This window comes from Ischnura elegans, chromosome 13 (genome assembly GCF_921293095.1).
Source record: "Ischnura elegans chromosome 13, ioIscEleg1.1, whole genome shotgun sequence".
NCBI classification, from domain to species: domain Eukaryota; kingdom Metazoa; phylum Arthropoda; class Insecta; order Odonata; family Coenagrionidae; genus Ischnura; species Ischnura elegans.
In genome coordinates this window covers 15,623,753-15,637,158 of record NC_060258.1, presented here as the reverse complement: position 1 = coordinate 15,637,158, position 13,406 = coordinate 15,623,753, and the positions used below count along the sequence as shown (strand labels likewise).

The 13,406-nt window shown below is 36.8% G+C and overlaps 1 protein-coding gene across 6 annotated transcripts in view; it reads left to right on the top strand.

The window, feature by feature from the left end:
* Positions 1 to 13,406, top strand: part of LOC124170448 (oocyte zinc finger protein XlCOF6-like) — a 73,655-nt gene that overhangs the window by 22,414 nt on the left and 37,835 nt on the right. For 2 of the 6 annotated variants that reach the window (XM_046549172.1, XM_046549171.1), the window contains one exon: positions 1,237 to 1,377. The exons of the other annotated variants lie outside the window; for them this stretch is intronic. In XM_046549172.1, coding sequence (XP_046405128.1) covers positions 1,237 to 1,377 — 141 coding nt within the window. The remainder of the gene's footprint in view (positions 1 to 1,236; positions 1,378 to 13,406) is intronic. 6 annotated transcript variants of the gene reach the window in all.

Here is a 13,406-nt window from a genome sequence, read left to right as displayed (position 1 = left end):
GAAAATCCAACAGTAACAGTGGAAAATCCAACAGTAACTCTAAAAATCCAACAGTAACTCTAAAAATCCAACAGTAACTCTAAAAATCCAACAGTAACTCTAAAAATCCAACAGTAACTGTTAACATCCAAAAGTAACTCTAATAATCCAACAGTAACTCTAATAATCCAACAGTAACTGTTAAAATTCAACAGTAACTGTAGAAAATCCAACAGTAACTGTTAAAATCCAACAGTAACAGTTAAAATCCAATGGTAACTGTTAAAATCCAACAGTAACAGTGGAAAATACAACAGTAATAGTAGAAAATCCAACAGTAACTGTTAAAATCGAACAGCAACAGTAGAAAATCCAACAGTAACTGTTAAAATCCAACGGTAACTGTAGAAAATCCAACAGTAAATGTTAAAATCCAATGGTAACTGTTGAAATGCAACGGTAACTGTTAAAATCCAACAGTAATTGTTAGAATCCAACAGTTTTTTCGCTAAGGGGCAAAGCAGTTTCTTGGTTTGCAATGAATGAATTTAAATTTTAAATACGCTGTGTGCTAACTAACCTATTCCTTGTGCTTGTAAATGCATTTAAATATAACATTATTGAAAAGCATTGAAGTAAATATGGGCATTTTAAAATTCTTGTTCATTGCAGTAATATTGTAAGATGTATATACAGTTTTTTGTGTTAACAAACCTATATCTTGTCCTTGTAGATTCATAAATATGAATATTTTAAAAAAGTATTGAAGTAAATATGGGTGTTTTAAAATTCTTAAACGCATGATACTTACAGTAAATACATAATATTTGTATACAATATGCGTTAACTAACCAATCCATTGTCGTGGTAAATACATAAGTATAATATTATTTTTTAAATATTGAAGTAATTTTCGATGTTTTAATATTCTTATTCATTGCATTAAACACACAATATTCATAGACAATATGTGTTAACTAACAAATCCCTTGTCCTGGTAAATACATGAGTAAAATATCATTTTAAAATTTTGAAGTAACATTTGGGTGTTTTAAAATTTTTTATCTAATGCCATAATCACGCAAGATTAACCTGGAATTTTGTGAAATTTCCCACGAAAATGCGGAATCATGTGTGGATTTATCTGCTTTGTTTGGTTGCACACCTGAATTGGTCTGTGTGCTTGATAGCTTGCATTGCAGTAAACTCAATTATTTTAGCTCCCCGCTAATGTGCGATGGATGGAATCTTTTTCAGTTTTGCGTGAAGACAGAGAAGGGTGACGTGGGATTGTTGCCTAATGCAGACGTGGGGATCAAAGAGGAGGAACCGTCGTCTGGAGAAGAATCCACGCCTGACGATTTGGAATGCAGCGAGGCTGTGGAGAGTGAACCAGAGGTAAATGTGTATCAGGGCAAGGGATGAGTCGATTCCGCTTTTTTTCCATTCCGATTCCAAGTCCAATTCCTTCAAATCAATTCCCGATTCTCGATTCAGATTCCATCGATTCTTATTCCTTCTAACAGGTGGGATATTGATTTATCTGAGGCATTGCCATCATTAAAATTTAAGAATAGGGTAGTTTCCTTCATCAAAGGAAACAAAAGGCATTGATTGCGATTCGTTACCCACCATTAGTGCATTCATAACACCTTGAGTGCGGCATGACGTGATATCACGTCATGGTGCGCTATCCCCTGGTGCTGATGACGTGATATCACGTCATGCGTACCCCGAGGGTTCCGGCCCTCTGTAAGAGCTCGGTTCAGTTGTATTATGACATTTTTCGACTCTAAGTTGCTCAGCAGGGATCTAGCAGCGTATTTGTGAACGCCGTTTCAAGCAACCTTTCCTGGGAGGATCGGGAGAAATTTTTTCTTTTATCTTAAGGTAAGCCAATTTCCATTCATATTCCCCCCTGTATTTTATGCTATCATTTTTATTTCTTTCTATTAGAGCGAGAGTATGACAAATTTTATTTAAGTTATATTTTACAAATAATATGTATTAACCATCTGGAACTTAATTATGTGTGATTATTAATTGTTTATTACGTTTTTATAATATTTAGCGAGAATATAGATATTTTTCCATCCTTCCTTTTTTTAGCTCTCTGCCTTCTCTAGGCGAATGTACACGAAGAAGGAATAGCGGGAGCTCCTGGAAGAGATGGGGATCAGGCATTCTCTGAAAACTCCGAGATAGAAATTTAGAGAGGAGAAGGGTGAGGAGGAGATTGAACCCTCACAGTCAGGCACTCCGTTGCCCTCTCCTACTCCCGATCCCTTTATGTCAATCCCTGGCCCATCCTCTTTGTCCTATTCTTTCCCTGAACCCTCTAACAATACCGTCAGTCCTTCTCCATCCCAACGTCCTTTGCGGTGGACCCGTAGTTCAGTGACCCCTCAAAATATCACTTTCATAGAAAACTCAGCTCTCACCATTCCACCCCCTTCTAACGACCCAAGTGTTTTTGAGTCTCCTTTTCCCAGACACCCTCTTTCGTATACAGACATACTTTCTTGTAATCTCCAGAAAAATAGGTTAGGATTTGGAAACAATGACCTATGACGAGTTTTACCTTCATAGGCCTAATATTTCAGAAAGTAGGTATTCCAATAACCAATATATCCGACTAATGGAGCATTGCTATCTTGTTTGACCTGGTTTGCTTTCATGAGTCGTGATTGATTCTTTAGCATTCTTCAAGCACTTCATTTTTCACCGAACACCGGCCAAAACGATTCAGAGCCCGAGTATTTCCTCTAAAAAAATCCGTCCATTTAGATTCATTTCACTCCTCCATTGATTCCCTAATAATTCCTTCCCGAAACTATGCACGCTTTTTCATGTATCGTGAACCCGCCGGAAAGATTTCCCTTTATAAATTCCGCCTTTCTGTCATTAGATCCTTTATTCTTTCATCCTACATTCCTTATCCCAAGCCACTTTTGCCATCATTATCTCAATCCCACTTCCCTGAACTCATCCAAGAGAAAGGTGGCAGAAAGAAGTATCGATGGTGCAAGTATTGCACTATTGCGGTGCAAGCACTCTCGGGCGTAGGAAAGAGACCGCAGATATCTACACTGACTACAAGGATTCTCCTCTACTCTGTCACGAGTTTTTTTCTTTCTTTCATAAGAAGGCATAAATAGTATTATATATTTTTGTATCATATATTGCAAATAGCATTACAGGTTAAATATATTGCTATAAAATTTGTGAGAGAGGTATTTCCTACATTGGTAAAACATACATGACTGTACGTAGCTGTATACAATATATAATTTGAAAATGGTCATCATTTCGATTGTATTGAATTTGTTTTGGGTAAATATAATATTTTTTTCATGTCATGTGATTCCTTTTTTCAATATACTAGGGCTGCTACATAAATAAGAAGTAACTAGAGATTTCTAAGCACGATGGAATTAGTTTTTCCCTCGTATAACTAGAAAGAAAACGTTGCTTTCGGTAATCGGGTAAATAATAATGGGCATGGATGCTGAAAATATATTCCTAGCAATACGTATTATTGAATGGTTTACTCGAATTGATATTATTATGCACCAAATGAAAAAATATTATAGCTGTAAAAATTTACATCATTTTCAGATTTTCGGAGAATATTCGTAGTTAGAACCGCGATACGTGGCCTAAATGAAGATTACTTGTAAGATATTTGCTTGCAAATACTATTAGTTCCAGTTTTTATGTATTAACTTTTAACTCGGTCACATCATATTGCATAAATATGTTATTTGCTTGAGTTCAGAAAATAGTAATGAGGAAGTTATGGGTTGATTATTTCTGTTTCCACATCCATTATTATTTCGGCACCAGAATCTCCACCCCAACGACCCAAAAAGGACACGTGTCAGCAAAATCTTTCCTCATACCTTCCTCATTTTTTTGATGTGCCGATGGCACTCCCAAAAAAGCTATTCCTAGTTCTTACAAGCGGACCGCCTACATTTTACTATACCCCTCGCTTCATCTCCGTACCCCCTCCAACCTTAGAACAGCCGGCAGGAGTGGTGCACGTCAAGAGACACCCTAATACACCGACGGAAAATAATCTCGAAAGCGGAGTCCCAACCATCTCAAGCACCTGCAGTGAAGGGACTACATAATGGTATGTGAAAACCATTTTTGTTAAATATCTGATGCTTACCGGTAGTCGTATGTGAAGAAAGGAATTGGAGCTGAAAAGAAGAAACGAGTAAAGGAATTTGTGACGAGAATAGTGGCTTCAGAAGAAAATGTAAAAATTATTCAATATTATAGAACCCTACTCCGATACTTAGGATTACTAGCACAAGAAATACGCCGAAATATCTTACCCAGAATTACCATCACAATCAAACAGCTGTTCACGGCGACTCCTTGTACTTATAACTTGCAATACATTCATCTAAGCCAAAAATTTCCCTAAGGCAGTGGCAAAATACCAATGGCGATACCAGTAGAACATTACACATTCATTTTCCTCGTATTTTTTTGGATACATAGCGCAGAAAAAAAATTGAAAGAAAACGGTGGCGCGGGGAAGAAGCCGACAGTATGCAACCCGCGTCACGTTAATATCCCGCTGTGCGGGTGACGTGATATCACGTCATAAATAAAAAAATTCATAGCTAACAAATTAGGGCCAAGAAAATTTTTTCATTATTTTTACCAGCTCTTTTGGCACCCATGCATGCGTTTTGCATTAAAAAACGACAGCCGCACCGGGGGTCGATTTTGAGTTTTACATGGTCAGCATTGAAAGTGTTAAAGTTAATTATTCAGCATAGCTCAAAATAGGTCTTTGTATTTTTATAAAGAATTATAATTAAAAACACACACTATGTACAGTAAAAGATTTATCTAACAATTTTGACCATTCGGGAATGCTAAAAAATTCTTAAGATAATAATTATAATTACTGAAGTCATCAGATTCAAAAGTTGTATTGATACTCACGGTTTTTTCTCAAGCATTGCAGTAAATACTGGTGCTCAGTACTTGCATAGTGAAGCATATGCAGTCAGCTTGGCTTCTGAAGATGCCTGTCCTTTCACCTTGTACATTTTCTTGGGCTGGGCTGCACAAACGAGCGGAAGATGGTCTTGCGACGCTTGGGGACCTCGGCAAATGACTGAAACTTTACGCGAATTACTCGAATACGAGTCTTGAGAAGTCTAAGAAACAGTAAACTGAGCAATAAAAATGACTTTGCAACGTTGTACGAATTTTTGTTTCATTGCTGTCTCCCTGACCGCACGTCACTGATAAGTGTATCAAATATTTCACGTCAATGGTTAAGGGCTAAATAATCCATTGAGCCGGCGCTTAATAGGAATAAAACGTGTTTAACCCTTTTGCCACTAACGATGAGAATATTCGGCAGGACGTTCTTTACCCGGGAGACTAAAGCCGAACACAGCACACTCCCGAATATCCGGCTGCGCTTTATCCGTGTTGCAGATTATCCGTGCATTTGTTTCACTCTCGCTTAATATTTTCCACAATCTCTATCATCATCATCATCACTGGTCAACAATCCTAGGATTGGTTTGACGCAGCTCTCCACTCTATTCTCCTATCAGCTAATCTTTTCACACCTACGTATTTCTTCTCTTTCACATCTCTCTTTACTTGTTCCATATATTTTGTTCGAGGTCTTCCTTTTCCGTTCTTGCCTTCCACTTGTCCCTCGACGATTGTCTTCATCAGGCCCTAATGTCTCAAGATGTGGCCTATAAGGTTGTTCCGTCTTCTCGTTAAGGTTTTCATGAGGCTTCTCTTCTCTCCCACTCTTCTTTGGACTTCCTCGTTACTAATCTCTATAAAAAAAATAAAATGAAGACACAAAATCATTGGCATTACTTCATTAATACTTGGGTACACCTGGCTTATTATTTCTGTTAGAATCCCCTTCGTAAAACGGAAGCAATTGCACCCTAGCTGCACTCACGGGAGCACCGTGTTCCTGTTTTCCAAGCCTCAGTGCACGACTGCGCTCCGTGATCACGGATACCCATCCCTTGGCAGTTGCAACCCGGGCAAATTGTGCGAGACGGGACTGCGTGGCGTGGTGACTGACAGTGTAGTTTCCGACCTCGAGCAGTGGTTTTGACTTATTTGTGCAAACCACTTTTCTCTATTTGTGATCACACAGCCACGGATGTGTGGTTTTCGAAACAAAGGCCTTACATGGAGCATTAATAATACGATTACAACCATGTTATCGCTGAACAATAAAAGTTATGGTACTTTTTCACAGGATTTATTCAATACGACCGGTTTCGTCGCAGAGGCGACATCATCAGGTACAGAAATCGTTATGATAACAGTTATTTTGTTGTTGTTTATCTGGTTGCTATTACGCTTTGGTAGGGGAGGGTTGCGTTGGGGTTGGAGCGTTACTCACTTCAGGGGGATTTCCAAGAGGGGGTAATGGTTGACAAAAACATTTTAATTTGCTAAAATTCCATTTTTTATATGCTCCCTTATCTCCAACTCCTCCAAGCAGTCCATCCTTCTTCCCTTTTCCTCAAGGTGGAGAATTTCCTGGACAAAATCGCTCCTGTGGTCACTCTCCCATAGATGTTTCGCAAAATGCGATTTGTCTATCTCCCCGTTTCTCAAATGCCTTCCGTGTTCTTCTGTTCTTAATCGGAACGAACCTCCTGTCTGGCCTGCGTAACAGGTCTCACAGTCACTGCACTTGAGTCTGTAAATGCCACTTCTATCATTTAAGTCAATTTTAACTTTTGGTAAAGTTGACTTAAATAAAACAACAACAAAATAACTGTTATTATAATGATTTCTGCACCTGATGATGTCGCCTCTGCGACGAAACCGGTCGTATTGAATAAATCCTGTGAAAAAGTACCATAACTTTTTATTGCTCAGAATGGATTTTCACAAAGTAAAGCCAGAAACAATCGAGTTTTCATGTTATCGCTGCTAAAAAGATCGCCAGTGATTTTGTGTCTTGATTTTAGTTTTGAATAAATAATAATGGCAGATGAAAGGAAATATTAAGTGGGAGTGAAAATCATGCAGGGATATTCCGCAACACGGATTTTTTAATTTGCGGAAGTAATTTATTTTATTTCATGATGAAGCAGTTCCACAAAGTAATGCCTGAGACCGTGTCTTATACTGTACATGGAGTATTAGTAATACGAGTATAACCATGTTATTGCCGCTAAAAATATCGAGAACTGGCAAAGAAACCCTAAAGTGAAAAAACTGTTGGATTTTAACAGTTACTGTTGGATTTTAATAGTTAATGTTCGATTTTAATAGTTACTGTTGGATTTCAACAATTACTGTTGGGTTTCAACAGTTACTGTTGGATTTTAATAGTTACTGTTGGATTTTAACAGTTACTGTTGGAATTTAATAGTTACTCTTGGATTTTAAGAGTTACTGTTGGATTTTCTACAGTTACTGTTGAGTTCAAACAGTTACTGTTGGATTTTCTACAGTTACTGTTGGATTTTATACAGTTATTGTTGGATTTTAACAGTTACTATTGGATTTTAATACTTACAGGGCTATTCTGTATCTTGGGGGCGCTTTATTGCGCCGCCGCTATTTCCCTCTTTCAAATGGCATCGATTTTGATTCTGCAAATTGCATCGCGTTATATTACGCCGATTTTGGGGGGCGTAATATATCGCCCCCGTGAAATCTGTAGTCGGTATGAAAATTAGTGTAGGGCAAGTAATACAAGTCGAGTAACTCATTAAGTTATTTATAAATATCTAATTATTAGACATAATAATGATTAAAATATCTTTTTTTAAATTATTCCATCGTTATCTAGCGGTCAGCGAAAGCCAATTTTAGGTTTTATGATATTACCTGCAAATCCAAGATCTCCGAGAGCAAGATACAAATGAAGGTCGAAAACAGTTCCGCGCATTGCAGACGACGAAAATTTCTTACAGTATTTATGATCAAGCTCATCAGCAGAGAATGGGATTTAACATGAAAATATCTCTCCTACCTTAATCAATGCCCTTGCGAGCATTCTATCACACAGCACAGGCAGCACTGCTGCAATTGACAATGCATACTAATATTTACTAATAAGTACGTACCGTGATTTCCAACGGAAGAAAGGGGCAAATAAACAGAATGATTGCTCGAAACAAGGAAACATTTAATGAATTATTCATCATAAAACTGCATATATTTCATTTCAACATCATTCCTCTTGCGGCATATCACAAATTTACACTGTACTAGTATATTTAGTCCGAGTCATATCAATGCCAATAGTTGTTTGAAGTAACATGGAAATGGTATCAAAATGCAAACATGATAACACTTCCATAATCATTGCTCGAGGAATTGGTATTAGAAACCGTAAAGTATGTCACACGAGTTCACAATCACAACACTCGTCGCGATGGTTCCTTCCATGACATCCGCGTAATCTAGAATACAGCAGTTTTCCTCAACGGATGCATTTTAAATGGCCTAAAATGTGATTTCAAGTGACAAAAATGTTTTATAATTAAATAATTACCCGTGTGGACAACTGTGCATTAACTGTGGACATCGTCCCACACAGCACAAAGTGAATAATATGCACATAATATTCAAATATTATGCGAATATTATGCCACCACAATGGTATAAAACGCGCATATTATGTACATAATATGCGCATATAAATGGTATAATGTCCTCATAAATTGCGGTATTATGCGCATAATATGCGGAATATATGCAGTGATGGAATGGCATAATATTCACATAATATTCAAATATTATGCGAATATTATGCCACCACAATGGTATAAAACGCGCATATTATGTACATAATATGTGCATATAAATGGTATAATGTCCTCATAAATTGCGGTATTATGTGCATAATATGCGGAATATATGCAGTGATGGAATGGCATAATATTTGCATATATACGGAATATATGCACCTTTTATGTACATAAAAGGTGCATATAAATGGTATAATGTCCTCATATATTCCGTATATATGCAAACATTATGCCATTCCATCAGTGCATATATTCCGCATATTATGCACATAATATCGCAATTTATGAGGACATTATGCCATTTATATGCACATATTATGTACATAATATGCACAAGTTATACCATTGATGTGGCTATATATATGCACATATTATACCCATATATGCCATTTATATGCACCTTTTATGTACATATTATGCACAATTTATACCATGGATGTGGCCTAAAATATATGCGCATATTATGCCCATATATACCATTTATATGCTCCTTTTATGTACATATTATGCACGATTTATACCATTGATGTGGCTATATATATGCACCTTTTATGTACATATTATGCACAATTTATACCATGGATGTGGCCTAAAAAATATATGCGCATATTATACCATTTATATGCTCCCTTTAGGCACGATTTATACCATTGATGTGGCTAAATATACGCACATATTATACCCATATATACCATTAGTATGCACCTTTAGGTACATGTTATGCACATTTTATACCATATCTACGAACCTTTTATGCATATTTTATACCGTTGATGCGTGATAACATGCAGTTGCATAATATTCGAAAATTACATGAATAAAAATTGATTTCTGGAAACGAGGAGAAATTTAATGAATCATTCATGTAGACACAGCATAGGTACATTGCACTAAAACAAGGCACAATCCTTCATCGTTGTATCACAAATATACAAATATTCAGTTAGGAGTCCTATATCATCGCAAATTTGGTTTAAATATCATGTGAATGACATCTAATGACAAACATTCGCCCTTCCATAATCGTTAATCATGAAATTGCGATTAGAAAGTACAAAGTATGTCACACGAATTCACAATCACAACACTCGCGATGATTCCTTCCATGACATCCGCATGGTTGAACATCTACGGTCTTTTCTTAGCGAATGTATTAAAAATGGTCCAAAATGTGATTCCAAGCCACAAAGAGGTCTTCTAATCGTATAATTATCTCTGTGTTAGTCATAGAGTTGTGGCGAGCAATCACGCAAACGATGTAAGCAAGCCGTTCTTGAAAATGCACTCCGAAACAATAAAGATAATATTGTCATTAATAATCACAAACTAAAATAATTATACGCATATATGATCAAGTATGTGATATCTTCAGGGCGAAAATGCAGCTCACAACCTGGTTCAGTACTTAAGTGCCAAAACTTCGTCTTTCCTTGGAATAGCCTCCCTTCACTTTTCAAGCTGGGACTCTGACTGAAAAAGTACCGTCATAAGATATACATTTAGGTAATTAAAAAAATTAATTAAAGTACTGGGAATAACACTCAAAATTAGGAGCTGATAATTTCAGATTTGCTTTCTACCCTATGACAAACGACAACGACTCACGTACGTGTACTTACTTTGATTTTAAATAAAGTCCTGTTCTTCATACCATGAAGCTTATTATTCCTTATCGTATATGCGTTACCAGAATAGTACTGTGACATAAATTAGTTCCGTAAACCCATCTTTTCCTCTTTAATATTAGATTTTTCAATAGACGTTCAATTCTCCCAACTACGGCAATATGGCAACGGCAACAACTAACAACAATGAACAACAACACAACGGCCATGGACAACGGCAATATGGCTACCAAGCTGCGTACCTCGCCAGACCGGAATATGCCGGTGTGTAAAATAAAAAAATAATAATAATTGTGGAGTATTCTGCGAACGATACGAAATTGTTAGTGATATATTAAAACATAAGTTTTCACATTTTTTGATACAGAGGATGTATGATCATCGATTTTTACGGATACAATCACAGTTTACGGCGGCATAATATTTAAATATAATGTGCATATTATTCGCATATTATGTGCATAATCGACGGAATATTATTTGCATATTATGCCTATCCATTTATGCAACTTTTATACTGAATAGGATTTTTGAGTTTGCTGGGTGGCCGTTAATTAATGATTCTTATAAGAATCATAATTAATGATAAAATGTTACTAACAACGAAATAATATACATACAATGTCAATATTATTAATAGTTTACGGCGGCATAATATTTAAATATAATGTGCATATTATTCGCATATTATGTGCATAATCGACGGAATATTATTTGCATATTATGCCTATCCATTTATGCAACTTTTATACTGAATAGGATTTTTGAGTTTGCTGGGTGGCCGTTGATTTATGATTCTTATATGAATCATAATTAATGATAAAATGTTACTAACAACGAAATAATATACATACAATGTCAATATTATTAATAGTTTACGGCGGCATAATATTTAAATATAATGTGCATATTATTCGCATATTATGTGCATAATCGACGGAATATTATTTGCATATTATGCCTATCCATTTATGCAACTTTTATCCTGAATAGGATTTTTGAGTTTGCTGGGTGGCTGTTGATTTATGATTCTTATATGAATCATAATTAACGATGGGATGTTACTAACAATGTAATAATATACATATTATGTCAATATTATAGTAATAGTTTACGGCGGCATAATATTTAAATATTATGTGCATATTATTCGCATAATATGTGCATAATCGACGGAATATTATTTGCATATTATACCTATCCATTTATGCAACTTTTATACGGTATAAATTTTGAGTGTGCTGTGTGGGGTAGAATCACGGTGAGCAATGAGACAAACGATGTAAACAAGCCGTGGCTGAAGATGAACGTACTAGTAAAAATAATTTCGTCACCACTAGGGATGGGTCGAATAGTAGATTTCTCGAATTCGAATATCGAATTCGAATATCAAATCATTGCTCGAATATTCGAATACCTCGAATTTCGAATACCTCGAATACTAAACTATTAATGTGAGAATGTTTGACTAGGTCGCCTATGCAGCAGGAAACCCAAGATTTTGGTGAGTAATTGTGATTGCCTTTAAAGGATTCAAACAGGAATTTAGCTGATTAATGGAATATTTTACTTTTATGTAAACAATAGGGTAGTTTCCTTCATCATAGAAAATGAAAGGCATAGATTGTGATTCGTTACCTACCATTGGTGTATTCATTATATACAAATTATTTGGTTCTAGAAATACCGGTCTAGACCAATGGCAATGGTCAATTTTATCCTCATTTGAAAAAGGCCAGATTGGCACCCATGTGATGCCACTCCACGTGACATCACAGGTACCTAGTTTCTACACGAAAGGATAGGAGTTTTACATCGTCTGACGTTACTAATGCATGCATGAGGCACACAGCTCAGGGAAACATGTCTTAGTAATCACTTATTAAAACTGGCTAAGGTCGGAAAGTTTTCTTCGTTTGATAAGGTAAGGTTTGGTAAGGTATCAGCGCTAAGAGCCTCGCCCAAGGTCACCTCACAAGTTGGGAGGGGGAACCAGAAATGCGTCACACGGACCTTTCCCCATCATTCCCACTAACGCGTCGCGTTTTCGCACGATGGAAAATTTTCACTTTTAATTTAATCGCGAAAAATAGATATCGTCCTATAAAAATCTAAAAGCGTTAAATACGTACTTCAGGAGTATTAATATTTCGATTTAGGCAATAAAAAAATAAAAGGAAAGCACCCTATTTGAGCATTACGCCAAAATGCTAAGCCCCCGTCGTATTTCTTCGTCTTTCCGGCATTTATTTTCCTGCGTAAAATGCTTAAATAAAGTCATAAATATGTCGTGTTTGGTCTTATTCTTTCTTAAATTACGCGCATATTACTAATATTTCAATCCAATAAAAGTGTAATATCAATTGCCGAAAGTCATTGATAGACACCTTTCGGGCTAGTAGATGACTCATGCAGCAGTTGACTCCCAGTAAGGGGGAAATTCGAAGCAGGTAGGTAGAAAAAGGTCAGCGGGTGAGAAAAGGGGGTGGGTGCGAGACACGTTATTATTTTTCTCGCGTAACTTGATATTTTTTTCGAAGCTAAGGTCTTCGTAATACGATCCCTGCGCGAGGTCTGATCTTTTGTTTGATATCGGAGAAGAGGAAATCGTCATGAGTGGGTGAGGCTGGGTGTGTGCTGAAGGGAGGGGGATAGTGGAGATCGTGGGAAATGCGCCAATGTCACCATCCCACGGCACTGATTTCCTCCTTGTGGTAGTTTCATCTCCTGGGGAAGATTCAAAATAATTGCCTGTCGTTATTAGCCGCAAAGGAGACATGGTAAACACCTCGTCTTATTTTTATCAAAAGACGAATGCGGGAAAATGGTCAGTGGGGGAGAAAGAGTGAAGGGTGAAACGCGATTCTATTATTTTCCGGTAACTTGATATTTTTTTCGAAGCTGAGATCTTCGTAATACGATCCCTGCTCGAGTCGGGACCTTTTGTTTGATTTCGGAGAAGAGGAGGGGGTGGGGCTAACGCTGAATGGACGGGGATAGCGGATCGTGGGAA